Source organism: Podarcis muralis, chromosome 4 (genome assembly GCF_964188315.1).
Source record: "Podarcis muralis chromosome 4, rPodMur119.hap1.1, whole genome shotgun sequence".
NCBI classification, from domain to species: Eukaryota; Metazoa; Chordata; class Lepidosauria; order Squamata; family Lacertidae; genus Podarcis; species Podarcis muralis.
In genome coordinates this window covers 6821714-6845923 of record NC_135658.1, presented here as the reverse complement: position 1 = coordinate 6845923, position 24210 = coordinate 6821714, and the positions used below count along the sequence as shown (strand labels likewise).

At 48.2% G+C, this 24210-nt stretch overlaps 1 protein-coding gene across 1 annotated transcript in view; it reads left to right on the top strand.

The window, feature by feature from the left end:
* The window catches only part of LOC114592676 (uncharacterized), a 182008-nt gene that overhangs the window by 103872 nt on the left and 53926 nt on the right, over positions 1-24210 (top strand). The window contains 4 exon segments of the mRNA XM_077928077.1: positions 13975-14057; positions 15003-15129; positions 17905-19428; positions 22675-22687. Coding sequence (XP_077784203.1) covers positions 13975-14057; positions 15003-15129; positions 17905-19428; positions 22675-22687 — 1747 coding nt within the window.

Below are 24210 nucleotides of genomic sequence, written 5' to 3'. Positions count from 1 at the left end.
TCCACAACTTGCCATACAATTTCGCTATCAATTTGCCCTTTTAAGAATTTTTTAAAAACCGCACAAAGGTCATGAGAAAAACAAAATACAAGAAAATACAAATGTGGACAGGTCCCATATTTGCGGGCCAAATGCAACAGTTGCTTTAAAGGAGGCTTTCCCAAACTTGGGTCCCCAGCAGCTCCCGAAAGTGAATGTCTAGGTGTTTAGTTCTAGCCTTGAACTGACCTGACTCTGCCAAACGCAGGCATGGTTGATTGTCCTCGAAAACACGTATCGGCAGACAATCCACTCCGCAAAGTTCCTGCACCAAGCAAGCATAGAACTCTACTTCTCTGCACACCTCTGAAAGAGCACTGAACTGGATGAGAGCGCTATAAGACTTTGCTTCTTGGATCTCCATCCAACTACTGAGTTCCCAAACTTCACCACTAGGCCAGACACAGATTTGCGATCCTCAAGATTAGCCCAATCCGAGTCCACAAAACAAGTCAGTTTGACTTCCCCTTGTGCTGGCAACCTAAGACAAAAGTCTTTGGTTTCCTGCAAATATCTCAGAACTCTCTTGATGCATTCCAGGCTTGCACACTAGGGTTTGAAGCTTCCCTGCTGAGCAGATTGACAGCAAACGCTATATCAGGTCTGCTCCACTGGGACATAAAGGGAAGTTTTCCTTCTGCCCATAACTGCTGCATTATGGGGAAGCCTTGCTCCTTTTCTCTTGCATTCTGGGAAGTCTTGCTTATAATCTGCTTCTGCACACACTGTACAAACCTGTTCCAAACGCCAAGACATTCCCTCCTTGTTCAATCATCCTAAGTTCATGGAAAACAACATGACCTGCTCTTTATGCCTAGCTGACTACATCTACAGAACTTGATTGTTATATTCTTTCATGTTATGATCAATCATTAGTAATTGTTTGTGCCATATTAATCTCTAGTTACAATTTAATTAGGAGGTTTTATGCCTGTCTAGTTCCAGCTTCGTTTCCAAGTCTTTAATCTATAGGAGATTAATGATCACATGTAAATCCCACTTCTCACATGTAATTCCCGCCTTGTACTTATGTTAACCAATCAGCAACAAGTTTCTTTGTGTATGTATCAACCAATCAGCCACAGGCCCACCTGTGGCAATGTTTGTAATATTCAATAAAAGAGGCTCCCTGGCCAGACGCCTCATGTGACACCTGCCTCTCGTTTGCCGTGGATTCATTCCAACAGGGACAAGTACAACAAACTCCCTAGGGCTGACTGAAACACTTCAGTATTTTTGGACTTCCGGGTTAGCGCCATCGACTAATGGCGGATTCCCTCCGAGCTCCGGAGGGAATCGGCTCTATAGGAGACGGGTCCTGCCGCCGTGGCGGCACGGGGACCCTCAGAAACACAGGCGCTGAAGCCTGTGGACCTGGTGACTTGGCAGGCACCATTTGCGCCCCCCCAACCCGAGAAGGAGCCTTTTTAAAGGCTTCGGAACGGGGGACGGGGAGCGGCGTGGTACTGAGAGTCGACTGCTTCTCCTACGGAGTGAAGCCGCATGCCATGGTCGGAGAGCGCTGACTTCTTCCTTTGAACATTTGGACTAAAAGTAACAACCCGTGAGTAATACGGAAATTGGACTTATAAAAGGGAAAATTCTTGTTTGGATTAGGCACGATCGGGGAAGGCGCAAAGAGGAAGTCCGTCTCCCCGCCTTGTAAACAACTTAAAGCAAGGACTAGATAACTAAGGTCGAGAGAACATTTGCTTCTTTAGTGGATAAAAGTTATTAATTTCACATTTTGGCTGTACAAGCAATTTTGCTGGAGGATAAGAGTTAATTTTGAGAGCTGAAGTGCTACCCCCCCGAGACCCGGGAGTGATCCGTGAGAGAGCCTGTTGAGGAGATATAGAAGATTTTGACAGCTGTCAAACTAGCTGTCAAAGCGGGGGGGGGGAGAGAACTTTGTTTCTGTTGTCTTTGCTGGTTATATTTGTTACAACTTGGTTATAAACTGTTGAAAACAAAGAAGAACTGAAACAAGTTAACTTGACTTTTGGGTTGGAAGTGGAAGGAATACTAAGTAACCAGAATCCCTCTAGGGACATTACAAGAATGGCTGCAGATGGAAAAATACAGGCTGAGCTGGACAGGGTCTTTTTTCTCTTGGGAAAGTTACAAGGTCAAAATGATGTTTTGGCTACAAGTGTTACAACCCTGAAGGCAACAGTAAATAAACTCAATGAAGCTGGGAAGGACTTGATCCAAAAAACCCATGCAGCTGAACAAGAAAAGGAATCTGAGAAATTTGAGAAAGAGATACATGCTGATCTGGAGAGAAAGAAAGGAGGAGCTGCAAACTTGCAGATGACAAAGGAGAGCCAGAGGCCTGTCAAGATGGATATAAAGGAAAATAAGAACTGGATGATGAAAATCTGGTTTGAATTGGAGAATGAAGAATGGAGAGATCTCCTTATGTGGAGATCTGAAGACCTATGGATTACAAATTTGACCAAGGTGGAAGTTGGAGCTTTTGGGACATTTGGACTTAAAAAGATGAAGAAACAAGATTTGAGCTCCACTTTTAAATATGGATGTCTGGCTGTAAGAAAAATGGACATTATTGGGACAGAGCTTCTCCGAGATTTGGTGTTTGATATAAAGGACTATCAAAAAAACCGGCAGAGAGGAGCTGGAAGAGAATTAAGAGCCTCGGACGTGAGGTCTCCAGGCTGATAGCAGATAGACTGATGGACATTAGTTGGGGATCGAAACCGGGAGGGGGGGGTTGGAATCCAAAGGATGTATAACTATATCTTGATTCTTCTTATTTTGTTTTGTCAGGAGTATAAAAATGGGGAATTCGTGGAAGGGAATTGGGGTCGACCTCTGGAAAAGATTCTAAGAATGGGTATTGATATATAAAATTGATGTTATTAAGTTAAAATTGATTATATAAAATGAACTAAATATAATAATGAACTAAATATAATGTTAAAAATTTGGGGACAAGAACTTGTTGAACTAATAATTGGAATTGGAATACAAGAAGGGGAGGTGTGGGGAAGTCATGGAAATATGTGATTGAAAATAAGGATTGTAAACGGAGAAAGCTTTTTAATTTTTTTTCTTTTTTTTGGGCTAGGGGTTTTTTCTATGTGTGGCAAAAATCTTGAATAAATATTATTCTAACAAAAAAAGAAAAAGAAACACTTCAGTATTTTTGAATGCAGCACGTTCTACTTGCTGGCTGTCCTTCACAAAACTAGTCTCCATAGGACTTCTCACCCCTGCACAATCACTCATCCTGAATTTCTGAAGCAATTGCTCGATTTTGCCTCCCTGGCTGAGCAAGAAGCTTCCATCCTGTGCACGCTCAACACTGACACCTAGATAGGTTTTGACAGCACCAAGTTGCTTAAGCTTGAACTGTTTACCTAGCTCTTTGGCAAACTTCTCCGCCTGTTCATCTGTTTCTGAGAAAAACAGCACATCATCAACCCAAATCTGCAAAAACTCTTGTGTTGCCCCTGATCCTCTCAAATAAAAGCAACTATCAGCAACACTTCTTCTGAAACCTAGCTCTTCTAAGGCTTCATTCAGGCACATGTTCCAGTTTCTGGCAGATTGACGTAATCCATAGATGGATTTGTGCAATCTCCACACAACACCCTGCCTCAAGTTCTCAAACCCCGGAGGAGGAATCATGTACAGCTCCTCCTGGAGATCTGAGTTTAGGTTGGCAACATCCACATCAAAGTGGTTTACCTTCCAGCCTCTCTGTGCTGCACAAGCTAAAAGCGTTCTCAGAGTCTCCGCTCGTGACGTTGGCGAATACACCTCCGTGAAGTGTACTCCCTTCCTCTGAGTAAATCCTCGAGCAACTAACCTGGCTTTATACTGGGGCTCTCCAGCGTCAGTGGGTTTCAAGTGGTAAACCCACCTGCAACTCACAGCCTGCTTTCCTGGTGGCAACTCTGTGAGTGAGAACACACCTAGATCTTTCATGGACTTCATCTCTTTGTCCATTGCCCTGTGCCACTTGCCTGCTTCTTCCTCAGGTAAACTCTGAATATCCTCGAAGGATTCAGGTTCACATCTGGCTGAACCTACCCAGACACCTGATGCGTCGTACCGATCAGGAGGCCTCCTTGTCCTTGCTGATCTCCTCAGTGTGAATCTTGGTGACCCTGCTGCTTCACTGGGTCCAGCTAAATCATCCTCAACTTCAGTGTCTTCCCCCTCTGACCTGCTGCGCCTCTTGGGCCTTACAGCTGGTCCAGCAGGTGAAGAAGGCTCACTCTTTGGCTCAAACTTGACACTTGCCTGAGGAGGTGTTCTAGGTTCCCCCCTCTGAGGGATCCTGAGCTGTCCCTGCCTTGGACTCTGTCCCTGTGGTGGACCCTGTTGCTCTGGACCATGGTCCCCAGCAACAAGTTCCTCTTCCTCCTCAACGTCTGAGTCATAGAACTGCTGTGGAATCACGTCTGGATTAGCGTGCAGACGTTTCCAACCAGCTTGCTCACAGAACTCAGCACTATTGCTGATAACCAACCTAGACTGGTCTCCACTTGGGTACGCAAACCGCCAGGCCTTTGAGCCAGGCTCATACCCTACAAAGATCATTCTTTTAGATCTTGGCTCACCTTTCTTGCGTAGAGCCTTTGGAATAAGCACCCAAGCCTCACAACCAAACACACGAAGGTAGTGTACCTTAGGCTTCCTTCCATGCAGTAAGAAATACGGTGTGTTTCCTACACTAGAGTTGTACACTCTATTCTGCGTATGGACCACAAATCTCCAAGCTTCCGACCAATACTTCTGGGGTAGCCCTGCATCCCACAGGATCGCAGACACAGCTTCCTGCACTGTCCTGTTCTTTCTCTCTGCGACCCCATTCTGTTGCGGAGAGTAAGGAGCGGTCAGTCTGTGGCTAATCCCCTTCTCCCTAAAGAAATCCTGCAAAGCAGAACCAGTGAATTCAGCACCTCTGTCACTTTGAAAACCACAAACTTTGGTGGAAAAGGTTACCTCAACTGCGGTGATCCAATCCCTGATCATTTTAGCCGCCTCCCCTTTCGTTTTCAGAGAGAAGGTCCAAGCAGACCTCGAAAAATCATCAATCAAAAGCAGAGAATACTTCGATCCTCCCAGTGACTCAACTGACATGGGTCCACACAGATCTGAATGAATTAATTCAAAGGGTTGTGTGGCCTGCCTCTCTGACTTTGGATATGAGCATGTCACAATTTTCGCCTGTTTACATGCATTGCAATCTAAAAATTTGTCACAAACATTAAATTTGCACCCTTGTGTCAGCTCTGGTGCTTTCTGAAGATATCTCCAATTCAAATGGGCGAAGCGTCGGTGCCAAATATGTGAACAACCATGGTGAGGCGCTACATTCACACATTGGCCCTTCGCATCTTCGGTGTCATCCTCTCCTGTGGAAAAAGGCACATTTACAGCAAACAAATTATCTTTAGACTGCACTGTGTACACGTGTTTCCCATCCTTGGAAAACTCACACTTGTCACCTGCAAAAGAAACATGAAAACCATTGATAAGTAGATCATACACACTTAACAAACAGTTAGTTAAACCGGGCACTGCATAAGCTTTGACTTCATGCTTAAGGAAAGGACAGAAGAAGAAGCCTGTCTCAGTCAGCCTTTTTCTGCTTCCATCTGCAATTGTCACATACTTCTCAGTTTTTACTGTCCTGCAATTTCTCAAAAGACCAGGAGATGGCAACAGCGAGTTGGTGGCTCCAGAGTCGATTATTACAGTGAGAAAGTCTTGTTGTTGACATTCCTGGGTCGTCAAGGCAACAATTTTCTCACTACCCCCCTCCTTGGGGCTTCTGCAGATGTCCTCTCTGGTTGTCACGGCAACAGACTCCCCCCGGCAGGAAGACTTGCCCACGACCTTCACAGCTTCCGTAGATGCAACTCTCTCAGTTGCCATGGTGACCGGACTTGTCTCGCCGTTCCCACACAACTCCACAGCTCTTATCTGTCTTTGCTGCAGGTGGCTGACCTTGAAGCCTTTAGCTCTTTTCAGCTTCCCAGGCTCACGACGTAAACAACTCTCAGCAGCTTTTGGAGAAAGAGGCGTCTCTGAGCTTTCACTGCTCACTGCCCCCCCACTGCTCACGGGGTCTCCAGGACGTTTGCCTGCACCCCCTCTGATGGGTAAAGGGCTCCCAACACTTGGCCTCTCTCCTGGCTCCTCACACAGACACGTTGCAGCATCCATACAGCTCCCAGGCTCAGCAAAAGCACTAGCAGCATTGCTAGCAACAGCAACAGCCCCTTCACCCCCCTGTGGAGGCTCCCAGCTCCTCCCAGCTGTGTATCGGCTCTCAAGAATGTGGCCGGCGCCATCTTGCCTCTCCCTTTCGGATGCAGCCACTTCTCGGCCCTTGCTTCCCACCCCGGCTCCACAAGCTTCTCGGAGTGCTAGCCAAGCGGCCTCTGGCCTTCTTGCACCCAGGACAACTGGCACCAGATGAGCATCCACATTTTCTGCCAAAAAAGCAAGCACACGCTTCTCAACTTCACTTTGCTCTGCAGCCCTCTTAGCCTATGCTTTCCCAGTTGCATTGTGTGGGGGGTGAATTACATTCCACAGCTGCTCCCCAACTAGCAAAAGCTCTACTTGAAAATTCCACTGCAACCAATTTTGGCTGGTCAGTTTCTGACATGGCAGTTTAAACTCAAAGCCATGTACATGGGGCTGAGCCATTATCCTCCCTTCCCTTCTGTTGGCCTCTTGCAAAAGTACTCACTCTGCAGCCAAACTGGGCACTCCCGACGACGTGGCTCTCAGCTCCCACTTCGTCAGCCTCCTCCGAACTGCCCCCTGCTCTCTTTGAAGCCTTGGCAGTCGATCAAACTGATGTTCAGTCTTTTAAGGTCTTCCAAGCCCTTTCTCACACGCTTCATGTTGACCCATAAACATGTTAAGTAGATTTATAGCTTTATTGTTCGGCGTCCAGCACACTTCCCCCTGCTAGCCTCTGCAGGTCGTAAAGCAATTAGCAGATAGCAAAGTTGCACAGCGGACGTGTGTTGGAAAGGGCAGTAAACAAGCCCAGGCGTTTCTTCTGTCTTAATGTCTCTTTATTTGCTCAAACGTAGCATATTTACAATTCATAAAAGCCATCGGATTCAAGCTGCATTTTCTCCTTCTGTTTGCAGCTACGCAGCAAACTGCTTTCACTTTTCACTCAGCTCACAGCATTCCAAGCTGCTTTCCTCACGTCCTGGCTTACTTCCCTTGTAAGCGCCTCCTCTCAGGCTTGAGGCACAGAAGGTTAACCCTTCACTACACCCAACAGCCCCCACCAATATTTTATTCAAGTCAGCAGCACTGGGTCGGGTGGTTTACAAATTAAATAAAGACATAAATCGCCTCCATTTGCACATGTTCCAGCTTGTCAATATCCTCATTTATGCTTTTAATCATTTATTTGCCCTTCATCTGAAGATTTTACATTATAAACATACAGGATGAAAGCATGGCTTTCTCACAAACAAATCAAGCCATAGAAATCTCTCCATTTTTATTTTTTGGGATGGCGTTACTAACTTGATCAGCCATAGTGTCCACTCCCACCGTAGAGACACAGGTTGCCCTCCAGACTCCGAGTCTTCTCCGAGGGGGAGAGGCGAGGCCGCGCTGCCCCAAGCTGCATTGGCTCCTCCAGCGACTAGGCTGTCGCCGTGGAACTGCTGGGAAGGACTGGAGCTGGGAGTGCCGGCGGCCCTGAGCCTGGCTACGGTCTTCCAACCGATCATCTATCTGCAGGCTCTGTTGAATGAGGGCGTCCAGCATGGTGGGGAGATCCATCGTGGCCAGCTGGTCCAGTATCTCATCCGAAAGCCCCTCGAGGTACTGGTCCTGAAGGGTGGAGTCATTCCAGGACAAGTCCTGTGCCAACAGCCAAAATTCTGTGGCGTAGGCGGCCACTATGGACTTGTCCTGTTTCAACCGCTGAATCGCCTGATTGGCTTGACTCCCCTTCTGAGGGTTGCTGAATGCGGTTTCCATATGGTTGCAAAACGCTGTATAGTCTGTCAGCAAGGGAGAGTCTTGCTGGAGCAGCAGCAATGCCACCTTGGCCGCCCGGTCCTTCAGCAAGCTGATCAGGAAGTGCACCTTAGTACGGTCATTGGGGAAATTCCGGGCTCGCCCCTGAATATACAGCTTGGCCTGGGCAAGAAACATGGGTAAGCTGGCTGGGGACCCATTGAATTTCTCCGGCAGGGCCACTGGGTACTTGTCAGAAGCTGGGGTGTCGGCACCAGAAGCTGGTAAGGCATCCAAACACTGCTGAAGCGCTGTAGCTGCATTGCTTAGCTGCTGAACGGTGTGGGTCAAGACCTGGTTTTCCTGAGCCAATGCCACCAGCGCAGCCGCCTGGTCAGCTATGGCTTCTGGTTCCTCCCAAATGTACCCCAACGAAGGGGGAGTGCGGGTGTGGCAGGAGCAAACTGTGCTGGTCCCGTGGGTTACCCGAGAGGCTAGGTCCAAGTCCGGTCCGTGGTCAAAGGTGCAACGTGGAGGCAGTCCGTAGTAGCTGAAGCTGGGTGCAGGGCAGGGAGTTGGGTGAAGTCAGGAACAGGCTTGTAAGCAGGGAGCCAGGACGGGTCAGGAGCTCAGGCAGGAACTAGCAACCAACAATGTTGCTCCCGCAACTTGGGACTGGGGCTGGCTGGCTTTTATCTGCCCTGAGGCATACGGCGGCCCCGATCCTCTGGTGACTCACCTCTCTAACCCTGAGCCTCTGCAGCTCAGGAGTGGCTGGAGGGTTACCGGACCCAGAGGCAACCTCAGCTTTCTCTGACGGGGCTGAGAGTCGAGCACCTGCAGGCAATGGGTCCTCCATCACCTCAGGAGCCAGAGCAGACTCAGCTGGTGCCCGCACCTGAGGATCCAGCACAGGTGAGGACCCTTCAGGATCATGCCCCAGCCCTGGCTCAGCTGGTTCTGGAGGTGGGGAATCCTGTGCAGGCTGGAATCCCTCAGGTTCAGCATCCAAGTCTGAATCCCAGGCCATCACACCTTGTCATCACTGTGAAACTGTAGTAGACCCCAATTTGGACTTTATGAACATATGTGGAACAGAAACCAGCTGACATTTGGTCTTTATGGATGAACGTCTTGTGTTTGTCCATTCCAGGAACAGCATTCCTGACCCAGATGTTCACAGGAAGTCCCTGAGATGATTCCCCTTTCAAACAGGATACATGAACCTAGGCCAGTAGGGTCCTCCTCTCTGGCAGGCGGACAACCCCTTCTCCAAAGCCCCTCCCTCCCTCACTTCCCCATGGGGGTCTCCCACACCACCCATCACTCATCAGGATGGCTTTGGCCGTCTCCTGCTTGGAGCAGTTCTGGGTTCAGAGCCCCCTGAGCTGAGCTGTCTGCCAGTTCTGAATCACCTCCGGCAGGTACAGCTGATCTTCCTCCAGCAGGTGAAAGGCAAAAGTCAGTCTGTCAGTTCCTCACGAAGGGAGTGCAGAGTGGGGGGCAAGGAGGACAGGTCTGAGTCCCTGCTCTTGTTCTCCCCAATACTCACCCCTGAGGGAGGGATGTGCAACCTCAGCACATCTGCAAAGAGAAGGACATGGGGACAGGTGAGTCTGTCCCTGAGCACCTGGAAAAGCTATTCCAAGAGTTTTCTCGTGGATTCCAAGCCCTACTGCAGTGGAGGAGGGACATCCCAAGCCTTGGGGGCCAGTCCTGGCCTCCTTCAACCAGAATGTGGCTCCCCAGGCCAGGGGTAGGCAAGCTAAGGCCTGGGGGCCGGATGCGCCCCAATCGGCTTCTCAATCCGGCCCGCGAACAATTCGGGAATCAGTGTGTTTTTACATGAATAGAATGTGTCCTTTTATCTAAAATGTGTCTCTGGGTTATTTGTAGGGCCTGCCTGGAGTTTTAACATGAGTAGAATGTGTCCTTTTATCTAAAATGCGTCTCTGGGTTATTGGCGGGGCATAGGAATTCGTTCATTCCCCCCCCCCCCCCATATAGTCTGGCCCCCTACATGGTCTGAGGGACAGTGGACCAGCCCACTGCTGAAAAAGGTTGCTGACCAATGCCCCAGGCTAACAAAATGGCCAATCTCCGGTTCCACTCCACCCTTTTAAAATTTAAATATCAAAACACATCCCAGTTTTCAGAGCATGTAAATCACATGATTGGAAAGACCCCTGTGCCACTTAGAGAAACAGGACTATACTTCCTTCTACCATCTTTAAAGTAACCGTCTATGTAACAAAACCAAATCGACCCAAGTCTGCCTTCCTCCACCAACCTGAATTTCACTCTTCAAGCCAAAAGACAACACTTCCCCATCCCTGAGCGAACCCCCCTGGCCTGTCATAGGTAGAGCTGCCACCACGCCAATGGCGTTTACCTCAGCGCAGCACAAGGACTGACTGAGCGGGCGGCGAGATGCTTTCAGCCTCGGACACTTGGTGGGCTCTGAAACTGCCGTGCAGGCCAGATTCACGACCCTGGTGGGCTAGATTTGGCCCAGGGAACATAGTTTGAGGACCCCTGGTCTACACTGACTGGGACATTCTGCATGCCAAGCAGATGCTCCACGGCTCCCCATAGTTCCCTGGTCTTTCAACGTTACGCTATTAGCAACCATGGAGATTCCACCTCCCTCTTTCGAAAGGAGAAAACTCACCTGATCAATTTAATAAATAATAATAATAATAATAATACATTTATACTCTGCCCATCTGGCTGGGTATCCCAAGCCACTCTGGGCGGCTTCCAACAAAATATTAAAATACAATAGTCCAACAAATATTAAAAGCTTCCCTAAACATAATAACAACCACCATCCATTTCTGGAAAGGGAAATGGCATACTTTTGTATATTCGTATAAAAAGCATGCATAGGAAAGTATTACTCATTTATGATGAGAATAGGATTTATTGATTTTGAACTTCGCTGGGTTCCTCCTTGGCAGCCAATGCAATGGTTTCAGCAGGGCTAGAACTCAGGACCCGCTGCCTTGAGCAGTTTGGCAGGGGAATGGTCTCCCTTGGGAGGTGGTGGACACGCCTTCCTTGGAGGTTTCTCAGCAGAGATCGGACGGCCATCTGCCATGGATGCTTTAGCTGAGATTCCTGCATTGCTGGGCGTTGTAATAATAATAATAATAATAATAATAATAATAATAATAATAATAATAATAATAATAATAATAATAATTTATTTATATCCCGCCCATGTGGCTGGGTTTCCCCAGCCACTCTGGGTGGCTTCCAATACAACACTAAAATACAATAACCTATTAAACATTGAAAGCTTCCCTAAACAGGGCTGCCTGCTTAGGGAACTAGACCCGGCCCCCTCTTGCTTCGGGTTGGACTAGATGACCCTGGGATCCCCTCCTATCTCTCCACTCCTGAATTCTAGGAGGAGCTTCCTTGCCTCCTGCAAAGCCCTTTTCCCTGCAAGCTCTTCCTCTGGTTTCTGGCCAAGGGAGGGAGACGATCAGAGTCCAGCCAAGAGCCTCACCCCTAAAAGGATATCTGGGCATGGGCGTAGCCAGGGGGGGCAGATGGCCCCCAAAATCCATAAAAATAATAGAAATCTGAGGTTCTGCCAAGCGAGAGAGGGCTGAGCTGGAGGGACTCGGCTTGGCAAGGGTTAAAGGGAAGTGAGCTGCCTTCCTAGAGAGGCCAGGAAGCAAGGGGGGGCAGGTCCTCCAGAGCCAAGGCCCCTCCCTCCCCAGTCCTTTCCTGCAAGAAAGGGGGGGGGGTTGTTGCTTTGGTGTCTCTGCTGCAAGGGCTGATTCGCTGCCCCCTCCTGGGATCTGGTGAGTCCATAGCTGTCAACTTTCAGATTTGAAAATAAGGGATCAGCAGCCTCACCTATCTACCAATCCGGGATAGCAGCAGGAAGCAGCGGGAAACGGCGCTGGAATAAGGGAAATTCCCACCAAAAAAAGGAAGGTTGACAGCAGTGGGTGGGTCTCCTCTCTCTCCCCACAGAGGGTGCAGTGGGGAGACGGTGGGGGGTCCCAGGGCTGCAGCAGGGGAGGGTGCCTGGGGGGCCTGATCTGCTTCTGCAGGGGGGGACCCCAAGTCAGGGAGGAGAGGGTCCTGCCAGGGAGGGGCCAGGTATGCAACACTCTCCTTCCTGCAGATCAGAGGATCCCTGACTCCCACGAAATCTCCATTTTTAAAACAAAGAAGTCCCTGGGACTTTAACTCTGTGTGACATCGCTCAGCGTCATTGCACTACAAAGGAAACATGTGCAAATGGTTTTCCAAAGCTGGAGGAGGAGGCGGACTAGCCCCCCCCCCCCCAAAAAAACCCCACAGGGAGGAAGGAAGTTAAGGTGGGAGAGAAAGGCCAGGAATAAAGAGAGGGATCCCAGCCCATAGCCTGGCTGCTGCATTGCAAACCAGTTTGTGTTAAGCTATCTAATAGAACAACCAAAAAATCAAGGGAGATGTCTTTGGCTCCGCCCACTTGGCCCTCTGGGGGTTGGCCAGATACATTCCTGGCCCTCGGAAGAGAGAAAAAGAGACCTCACCCCACGAATCTGTCTGCACAGCGGCAAAGATTGCAGAAAAGGAGACAGAAGCAGGGAGTGGAGGTGGGGGTGGGGGGAGCAATTCCTGAGGACCCCCCTGGTGAGGACCCCCACTAGAGAGAAGCATCCATTTATCACAAGATACAAATAACTCCCTTGTCATTCGGTTCTGACTTCATGCATTGACAGGAAGGCAGGAGAAACCAGGTTGATTAATCTCCCAGAAATCCCTTCAGTTGCCTCCACATTCTGCATTGCTAGAAGGCTAGAGACTTATTTCTTCTCCTCTTCCTGCTCTTTCTTTTCAAAAAGATAGCTCATGGTCTGGGATCTGGTGCAGTCCAGCCCTGGTTTCCAGCAAGACTCATCCATGCTTGCTCAGGGAACCATTTCCCCCCCTGTCCTAGATATTTTGTAACAGAACAATGTATTTGCTTTGTAGGATTTGCTAGAGCTTCTCATTAAGACGGACAGAACTTGGCAGAAGACCAAAGGGTTCCTTCCGATCTCTCAGAGGCTTCATGAGAGCACAGATGGATGAGCAAGACTCAGCTGGCCCTAAAGCAGGAAGAGGCCATGCCAACCAAACTGGGAGCAGTGGGGGATTCTGGGAAAACACTGTGCAGAAGATCCTGGGTGAGGAGGACACCCTCCGCTCAGAGGTGCAGAGCCAGCAGTTGAGGCAGTTCTGCTGCCAGGAGGCCAAAGGACCCCGAGAGGTTTGCAGCCGACTCTACCACCTTGACCATCAGTGGCTGAAGCCGGAAAGGCACACGAAAGCTGAGATGCTGGACCTGGTGATCTTGGAGCAGTTCCTGGCTGTCCTTCCCCAGGAGATGGAGAGCTGGGTGAGGGACTGCGGAGCGGAGACGAGTTCCCAGGCGGTGGCCCTGGCCGAAGGTTTCCTCCTGAGTCTGGCAGAGGAGAGAAAGCAGGTGAGAGAGACTTTCCTCTGGATACTCCCAAGGGGCTCCAAACAGGACAGAGAACATCCCATAATGGTCTGCTGATGGCCAATCCGTTTTCTGGGAAAGCATCCATGGAATGAGACCTCACACCCTTCAAGTCTTTGTTATTCTCTTTCTAGCATTTCTCCCCATTCTCTGTTTTGAATCCTTGTTTCTTTCTCAGGGAAAGGAGGAAGATGGTTTTTCTCCGTTTGGTCTCATTCTGTTGGTTTTCCAATTCATCTGAGGGTTCTTTTCACCTTGTTTTGGGGAGAGACGGTTGGGAAGAAGGGTCCAGAGGAGGGGAGATGTATTTCTGCACAAACAAACATATGAAATGGGCACAAACGTCCAAATTCTCTCAGCAGGTAAAGCTTTCTCAAAGGCCCATCTGTAGTTAGAGATGCTCTGTTTCACCTGTGAGAGAAGCAGGCACTCCTGGCGTCCTGCTTACCTTTTTTCTCTTGCAGGTGGCAGAAGGATGCCGGCAAGACCTCCTGATCTGTCTTTTCATGGGGGCAGAAGGGAAACAGCGGCTGTGGAACCAGATCAGGTCAGGGGAAGCTGCCTTGTGGGGACAGAGGCTGAGGGATAGAGCAATGTCATGGACTGGTTGGGGACAGAGGAATGGTGGGAGGATGCAGCCGGGGAACCAGGAAGGGAAGATGGCTCAGAGCCTAAGGAGTGGAGGTGGAGGAAGGATGAGCGGTCAGAGGGGCAAGAGGGAAAAGGCTGGGAAGAGGAGGTGTCAGAAGCTAAAGGGGTAACAGGGCTTAGTGAGCTGGGAGACTCTGTGGCAGAATGCAGTGCAGAATCAGAGGCAGAAGAGGAAGGAGGCAAGTGGGAGAGGAAGGTCGAGAGGCTGTTTTGAGTCAGGAGAAGGAGGAGCCACCGGTGGCTCCCTCTCCTTTTCCCAGAAGCCCCCCTCCCTGCTTGTCTCTCAGAGCCAGGAGACCCCCTGCAATGCAGGAATCTCTGCTAGATCATCCAAGACAGATGGCCATTCAAAATAAGCTTATTTTATTTCTAGATTGATCACTGAATGCTAAAATTGTTTTCTAAGCAGTGGACAAATGAGAACAAATAGCGGCCTGGATTCACCTAACCAGCCCCATTGGCTGCAAAATGGGGCCTGCCTCCCATTCCTCCCCCTCCCCATTCCTCCATGAATCCCTTGAATTTGGCTCTAGGGCATTGGGAGGGAACTCCCCAGAACAGCCCAGGAGGAGAAGAGAATGTGGATCCTTCCATTGGGGAAACGGGAATGCTTGCCTAGGCAGAATGACTTGAATAACACAAGGTGGAGTACAACTTATTTGCACAAAAATGAATACCCATAATTTAAACTTAGAATAAAATAAGCACCCATAATTAAAATGTGCCGCAAAGCAATCCTATTTAAACAACACCGCAATTTACAGGAAGGAAACAACAGAGCATTATGTAGCAGATCATATTTCTGCTGTCTCAGAGGAGGACATTTCCCTTTTTCATTTAGGGTCCAGTGTGCTTTGAAGATGTCACTGTTCGTTTCACGGACGAGGAGTGGGCGTTGCTGGATCCTGACCAGAGAGCTCTGCATAAGGACGTCATGGAGGAGAATCGTGGGATCGTGGCCTCTCTTGGTAAGGCTCCCTGTGGGATCGTCATATCTGCCTGGAAATTCAAAAAATACCTCTATGTCAGTGTTTCCCCAACCTTGTGCCTCCAGCTGTTTTTGGACTACAATTCCCATCATCCTTGACCACTGGTCTTGCTAGTGAGGGATGATGGGAGTTGTAGTCCAAAAACAGCTGGAGGCCCAAGGTTGGGGAACACTGCTCTATGTGACCAACGTCATATATTTTCACAGAGCTCAACAGCGCCCCCTACAACACCTGGGAACCTAACACCCCACAATAAATAGTAACTTACAGTTTTTTCTTTGAACAATCTTCCTCAAATAATTCCTTTTTCTACCACGATTGGGCTGCTTTCAACTGCCCAGGCCATCTTAAATGTCAGCTTCAGAATTGTTAGGAAAGATAGTAGCTTCAGGTTTTCTGCTTTTGTTTTTGCTCCTGTCAGTCTTGGGTTGACTAAAGAGACGACTGACATTGGAGATGGAGGGGATGCCATGACTGGGCCAAACAAAATTCATCCCAGAGAAGAAGAGCTAGACTTATTGAATTTCAGGTAGAAGTAGCAGTGGTGATGATGATGATACAGTGGTACCTCGGTTTACAAACTTAATCTTTTCTGGAAGAGGACTGTTCTTAAATCAAGGTACCACTGTAGTAATAATAATAATTTATATTTCTACCCTGCTCATCTGGCTGGGTTGCCTCAGCCACTCTGGGCGGCTTCCAAAACACACATATAATCATGAAACATAAATAATAACAATCTGATTCCATATAAAAGAACATTAACTTTAAAATGAACAACTTCTCCTAGTGGCCAAAATTGTGGAAACCTTCTGTGAAAAGTGTATTTCTGAGGTTTGATGGCTCCTAACACCACTTTTGTGTGGAGTAATACCATAAAATTATATAGCAATGGAAAGATAATTTAATGTTGAATGTAATGCGATGACTTTTATGAAGGAGTATTTATTAGAACAGCAGTCATAAAGAAAAAACGTGAAACCTTTGGTAACCATTGGTAACCTTTAGCTTTCATTACGGCCTTACAATTCCTTCCCATGAAGTGAACCAAGTTTTTAGTTCTGCAGCTGTAAGAATGTGAAACCAAGAATGAATTATGTCATCTGCTAATTGGGCTTTATTGCTGGGTTGCTTCTGAATAACAAGTTTCTTTAGTGTGGGCTATTCCCAGGCCATTCCAGCAGTGAAATATCATTATCTTGAAAGCACCTTTTGCACACAGCAACAACACGACATAGAGCTGAATCCTGTTGAAAATATATAAATGCTTCGGTATCTGGGAAATGATCACCTGCGGAACACTTCAATTTGGGCTCATATATTTCGTTTATGCATTTTTCCACATTTATATTCCCATTAATGACGCAAATTCTGCCCACACCTTTTGCTGCGATACAACCCCAGATCATCACACTGTCTGGGTGTTTCACGGTCAGTGTAATGCAAGTAGGATGTAAATGTTATCTGATTCTTCTCCTCGGGTATTTCATGCCATCACTACCAAGCAAGGAGATTTGGGTCTCATCGCTCCAAATAACACCGCCCCATTGTTCCACTGTCCAGTTAACATGGGTTTCATCTTTTCAACCTTTGAAGGAGAGATAACAATGGCTTTTTCTTAGAATTCTAACATTTAGACCAGTCCTTGCACTCAACTTCCCATTACATTGCACCATGTCATCTTGTATACACCCAGATGATTTTCTTCTGTCATGTAGGCACAGTCTCTCCACTCGTCCATCGTCACTTTTGTAGTGACTGAGTCTCCTTATAAAAAGGTAAAGGTACCCCTGCCCATACGGGCCAGTCTTGACAGATTCTAGGGTTGTGCGCCCATCTCACTCAAGAGGCCGGGGGCCAGCACTGTCCGGAGACACTTCCGGGTCACGTGGCCAGCGTGACATCGCTGCTCTGGCGAGCCAGAGCTGCACACGGAAACGCCGTTTACCTTCCCGCTAGTAATCGGTCCCTATTTATCTACTTGCACCCGGGAGTGCTTTCGAACTGCTAGGTTGGCAAGCACTGGGACCGAACAACGGGAGCGCACCCCGCCGCGGGGATTCAAACCGTCGACCTTTCGATTGGCAAGCCCTAGGCGCTGAGGCTTTTACCCACAGCGCCACCCGCGTCCCTGAGTCTCCTTATACCTCTTCAAAAATATAGAAAGGCCAACTTTGGTTAAGTTTTCCCCAATCTCTCTTCTAATTTCTTCATAACTGTAGCCTTGCTCACTTAATAGTACAATCTTACATCACTTTCTGGGGACCACTCAACTCCTTGTGCCATTTCTATATTTTATTATGTCTTACACCCTCACTAAATGAAAGAACACAATAAACCAACCAACTTGATAGCAATCACATAACATACTGACAAAAGTCAACCAAAGCAAGTTGTGCTTCCTTTTTCAGGTTATTTGGCTATAACGTTTGATAGAATACGGGTAATTGAACAAACTTTCTTGGATTGCATTCTTGATTGCATTTTTGATCGAATTATCTTTCCATTGATATATAATTTTATGACATTACTCCAAATGAAGCGGTGTTATAAGCCATCAAAACTCTGAAATACACTTTATTCCAAAAGTCTTTCACAATTTTGACCACTGCTTTATATAAACAAAGCAACATTCAACAACTCATCCGAATCTCATATTAAACAAACAACACAGGTAATGAACACACATGCAACTCCCTTCAGTTCTTCTCCATTTGCTCCTGAGGCTCAAATCCCTTTTTGTCCCCAATGCAGATTGTGATGAATTGGAAATCAAGAACAAAGGTGACCACGAAAAAATCCCCAGAGAGGAGAAGCCACAAAAAAATTTGGAGTGTGGAGAAAGCTGCAGTCAGAGCTCCAATTCCACCTCCCATCAACAAAATCTCATTGAAAAGAAACTCTATCAGTGCATGGGATGTGGAAAGAGCTTCACTCATAGCTCCTCTCTCACTTCCCATCAAAGAATTCATACAGGAGAGAAACCCTATCAGTGTGTGGAATGTGGAAAGAGCTTCACATGTAGCTCCTCTCTCACTTCCCATCGAAGAATTCATACAGGAGAGAAACCCTATCAGTGTGTGGAATGTGGAAAGAGCTTCAGAAAGAGCTCCGATCTCATTTCTCATCAAAGAATTCATATAGGGGAGAAACCCTATCAGTGTGTGGAATGTGGAAAGAGCTTCACTGATAGCTCCACTCTCACTAACCATCAAAGAATTCATACAGGGGAGAAACCCTATCAGTGTGTGGAATGCGGAAAGAGCTTCAGGAAGAGCTGCGATCTCACTTCCCATCAAAGAATTCATATAGGGGAGAAACCCTATCAGTGTGTGGAATGTGGAAAGAGCTTCACTGATAGCTCCTATCTCACTTCCCATCAAAGAATTCATACAGGGGATAAGCCCTATCAGTGTGTGGAATGTGGAAAGCGCTTCAGTCGGAGCTCCAATCTCACTTCCCATCAAAGAATTCATACAGGGGAGAAACCCTATCAGTGTGTGGAATGTGGAAAGAGCTTCACTCATAGCTCCCATCTCACTTCCCACCAAAGAATTCATACAGGGGAGAAACCCTATCCGTGCGTAGAATGTGGAAAGAGCTTCAGTCAGAGCTCCTCTCTCACTTCTCATCAAAGAATTCATAAAGGAGAGAAACCCCATCAGTGTGTGGAATGTGGAAAGGGCTTCAGTCGGATCTCCACTCTCACTTCCCATCGAAGAATTCATACAGGGGAGAAACCCTATCCGTGCGTAGAATGTGGAAAGAGCTTCACTGATAGCTCCTCTCTCACTTCCCATCAAAGAATTCATACAGGGGAGAAACCCTATCAGTGTGTGGAATGTGGAAAAAGCTTCATTAGAAACTCCGATCTTACTTCCCATCAAAGAATTCATACAGGGGAGAAACCCTATCAGTGTGTGGAATGTGGAAAGAGCTTCACTCACAGCCACCGTCTCACTTCCCATCAAAGAATTCATACAGGGGAGAAACCCTATCAGTGTGGGGAATGTGGAAAGAGCTTCACATGTAGCTCCTCTCTCACTTCCCATCAAAGAACTCATACAGAGGAGAAACCCTATCAGTGCTTTGAATGTGGAAAGAGCTTCACTGATAGCTCCCATCTCACTTCCCATCAGAGAATTCATACAGGGGAGAAACCCTATCAGTGTGTGGAATGTGGAAAGAGCTTCAGTCAAAGCTCCCATCTCACTTCCCATCAAAGAATTCATACAGGGGAGAAACCCTATCAGTGTGTGGAATGTGGAAAGAGCTTCAGTCAAAGCTCCCATCTCACTTCCCATCAAAGAATTCATACAGGGGAGAAACCCTATCAGTGTGTGGAATGTGGAAAGAGCTTCAGTCAAAGCTCCCATCTCACTTCCCATCAAAGAATTCATAGGGGGAGAAACCCTATCAGTGTGTAGAATGTGAAAAGAGCTTCAGTCAGAGCTCCGATCTCACTTCCCATCAAATAATTCATACAGGGGAGAAACCTTATCGGTGTGCGGAATGTGGAAAGAGCTTCACTGTTAGCTCTAAACTCACTTCCCACCAAAGAATCCATACAAAGGTGGGAAAAACCATTATACAGCTTTAGGAGCCAGGCAAATCCACACCTTTTTAACCAGGCCTTTTTCTTATTGACATCTAATGCTATTTTAACACGTGATGTTTTGTGTTTTTATGTTATGTTCTAAGTATTCTGAGACTTGTGGGTGTAGGGAATAAAGCCACTCTTAAATTACTAGGGGTCTTTGGCCCCCCATAAAATATATGTGTTTGCTTGGTACATTTACCGTATTTTTCGCCCCATAGGACGCACCTAGGTTTTTTTGGGGGGGGGGAACAAAAAAAATTATTTTCCCCCCCCAGGCACGGGGCTGGCGCGGGGGAAGCTCGAGCTTCCCCTGACCCCAGCCCCCAGAAGATCCTGCTAACTGCAAGCCTAGGGAGCCGCACTGGTCTCTCCAGGCTTGCGGACAGCTGTGCGAAGCCCGGGCGCGCTGAGGCTTCCTAATGCAGGCAGCTCTGCGCGACTCTCCAGAGGCCGGCGCGGCTTGGCGCCGGGCTCCGAAGGGTCGTGCAGAGCTGCACAGACCCCGGGAGGGCAGGCAGCTCTGCGCAACCCTCCGGAGGCCGGCGCGGCTTGGCGCCGGGCTCCGGAGGGATGCGCAGAGCTGCACAGAGTCCGGGAGGGCAGGCAGTTCTGTGCGACCCTTTGGAGGCGCCGGGCTCTGGAGGTTTGCGCAGAGCTTCCTGAAGCCTGGAGAGCAAGAGCCTCTCGCTCTCCAGGCTTCAGCGAAACCCTGTATTCGCCCCATAGGACGCAGCCACATTTCCCCTTCATTTTTGGAGGGGGAAAAGTGCGTCCTATAGGGCAAAAAATACGGTATATGCCTTCGTGTAAATCTTAAGAGACTTGCATGTCAGGCCTCTTAAGGCTATTTGCAAGTGTAGCAGTGCACATAGCTGGACATAGGATATCACATAAAAAAATAACACATGTTGCATTTTGTTCTAAATTACTTGTGGCATTCTAGCACTTTGGGAGAAACATTTTTCTGGGAAAGCATCTATTGAATGAGATCTCGCAGCCTTTCTCCCCATTCTCTGTTTTGAATCCTTGTTTCTTTCTCACGGAAAGGATATCTTTGCGGAAATGGACCTGGATTCCTGTGTGACAGAGAAGCCTCCGTTGGACACCAGAGAGAGGCCACTGGGTAAGGAGGAAGGTGGTTTTTCTCTCATTCCGTTAGTTTTCCAACTCATCTGGGGGTTCTTTTCATCTTGTTTTGGAGGGAGACTGTTGGGAAGAAGGGTCCAGAGGAGGGGAGATGTATTTCTGCACAACAAACATATGAAATGGACACAAACGTCCAAATGCTCTCAGCAGGTAAGGCTTTCTCAAAGTCCCATCTGCAGTTAGAGATGCCCTGTTTCACCTGTGAGAGAAGCCGGCACTCCTTTTATCTTTTGCAGGTGCCAGAATGATGCCGACAAGACTTCCTGATCCGTCTTTTCATGGGGACAGAAGGGAAGCAGCGGCTGTGGAACCAGATCAGGTCAGGGGAAGCTGCCTTGTGGGGACGGAGGCAGAGGGATGGAGCAATGTCATGGACTTGTTGGGGACAGAGGAATGGTGGGAGGATGCAGCCGGGGAACCAGGAAGGGAAGATGGCTCAGAGCCCAAGGAGTGGAGGTGGAACAAGGATGAACGAGAAGAGGGAGAAGCCTGGGAAGAAGAGGTGTCAGAAGCTGAAGGGGTTACAGGGCTTAGTGAGCTGGGAGACTCTGTGGAAGAATGCAGTGCAGAATCAGAGGCAGAAGAGGAAGGAGGCGAGTGGGAGAGGAAGGTCGAGAGGCAGAGGTGAGTCAGGATAAGGAAGAGCCACCGGTGGCTCCCTCTCCTTTTGCCAGAAGCCACCCTCCCTGCTTGTCTCTCAGAGCCAGGAGACCCCGTGCATTGCAGGAATCTCACCCAAGACAGATGGCCATCCAAAACAGGCTTATTTTATTTCTAGATTGATCACTGAATGCTCAGATTGGTTTCTAAGCAGTGAACAGATCAGAACAAATAGTGGCCTGGATTCACCTAACCAGCCCCATTGGCTGCAAAATGGGGCCTGCCCCCCATTCCTCCTGCTCTATGCCCCTATGAACCCCTTGAATTTGGCTCTAGGGCATTGGGAGGGAACTCCCCAGAACAGCTCAGGAGGAGAGGAGAAAGTGGACCCTTCCATCAGGCAAACTGGAATTCTAGGCAGAATGACTTGGAAAACACAAAGTGGAGTACCACCTATTTGCACAAAGATGAATACCCATAATTAAAACTTAGAATAAAATAAGCATCCATAAATAAAATGTGCAGCAAAGTAATCCTATTGAAACAACTCCCCTGCATGAGTGCCTGAGGAGTGCCTGAGGGCCCTGCTCCTGCCACTCACCACCTGGTCCAGGGTGGGGCCTGAAGCCTCATAAGGACTGCTTGCTGCCCAGGAGGACTCCCCTGCATGAGTGCCTGAGGGCCCCGCTCCTGCCACTCACCACCTGGCCCAGGGCGGGGCCTGACAGGCCTCATAAGGACGGTTGCTGCTGCTGCTCCTGCTGGCCAGGAGGACTTGGAGCAGCGCAATGTTCTTTTTAAAATGTTTTTAAAATTTTTTTAAATCTTTTAAAAAAATTCCTTCCCCCCCTTTTGATTACTTTTTTGTGGGGTGGGTGGGGTGGATGTTAAGACCAGAGCCTGTCATTACAGAGGAGGCAGGTTTAGTCGTTGTTTGAGGACTATCCCTGCCTCCAGGTCTGGTCCTGACTGGACGGATACTAGAATCAGCAAGCGATACCCACATGACCTGAAGGTGCTGCTGTGCAATGCCAGGTCAATGATTCATAAAGCCACTGCCATTCATGACTTGATCATGGATGGAGGACTTGACCTGGCATGTGTAACAGAGACTTGGTTGGATGAAGCAGATGGGCCTGTCCTTGCCGCTGCTTGCCCACCAGGTTTCTCTTACACAGCAACCCAGGCCTTGTGGGCGGGGAGGGGGGGTTGTAGTGCCATGGTCAGATCCCATGGTCAAACCCAGCCAAATGGGCGGGGTATAAATAAATAAATTATTATTATTATTATTATTATTATTATTATTATTATTATTATTATTAACAGGAAGGAAACAACAGAGCATTGTGTAGCAGATCATATTTCTGCTGTCTCAGAGGAGGACATTTCCCTTTTTCTTTTAGGGTCCATTGTGCTTTGAAGATGTTGCTGTTCGTTTCACGGACGAGGAGTGGGCGTTGCTGGATCCTGACCAGAGAGCTCTGCATAAGGACGTCATGGAGGAGAATCGTGGGATATTGGCCTCTCTTGGTAAGGCTCCCTGTGGGATCGTCATATCTGCCTGGAAATTCAAAAAATACCTCTGTGGGACCAACCTCATATATTCTCACAGAGCTCAACAGTGCCCCCTATAACACCTGGGAACCTAACACCCCCACAATAAAGAGTAAATTACAGTTTTTTCTTTGAACAGCCTTCCTCAAATTATTCCTTTTTCTACCAGGATTGGGCTGGTCTGAACTTCTGAGGCAATCTTAAATGTCAGTTTCAGAATTGTTAGGAAAGCTAAGTAGCTTCAGGTTTTTGTTTTTGCTCCTGTCAGTCTTAGATTGACCAAAGAGACGACTGTCAGCGAAGCTCAGGTGCTGCCAGCCAGAGAAGAAGCAGGCCTAGGGAGAGGAGAGTTAGCAGCGGAAGGCAGAGAGGAGGGGGAGAGCAACTGTCATCTGACTTCTGAACGGGGGGGGGGGGGGGAGAGAAGAAAAAGAGAGACAGAGTGACAGACAGCTGTGTGAGAGCTACAGGAGTGAGTCAGACACTGGAATGCAGGAAGCGTTCTCTGCCTAATCTCAGAGGTCTGAAAACTGGTCGAGTCTGGCAAAAGATACTGGAAGAGAAGGTGGGGGCCTCCATGCTGGGGAAGGGGGAGGAGCTCAGTCCGGGCAACTCCATCTTGTGGGGAGGACGGTGAGTAGAGGAGCTCCGTCCAAGTTTGTTGTTTTAGCAATAAATCTGAAATTATTAACAGGCAGAGTCCCCTCACGTTTGTGGGAGAGACCAAGCCATAACAAGGACTGACATTGGAGATGGAGGGGATGCCATGACTGGGCCAAACAAAATCCACCCCAGAGAAGAGCTAGGCTTATGGAATCTCAGGTAGAAGTAGCAGTGATGAGGATGAGGATGATACAGTGGTACCTCGGTTTACAAACTTAATTTTTTCCAGAACAGGTACCAGTGTAGTAATAATAATAATTTTTTGTAATGGCTTGGCTCTCCCACAGAAGCGAGACACCGGCAGTAATTATCTCGGGTTTATTCCTCAAACACATAAATCACTCCGGAGCTCTTTCACTCCATGTCTGACTTCCAAGTTTGCAGTTGCCAAGTCTAAACTCCGCCCCTTCCTCTTCTTCCAACAGGGGGAAAAACCCTTTCGCGTCTGCTCTTTCCCCTCCTCTCACTGACCTTTTCGCGCCTTCGAGTTTTTGGGC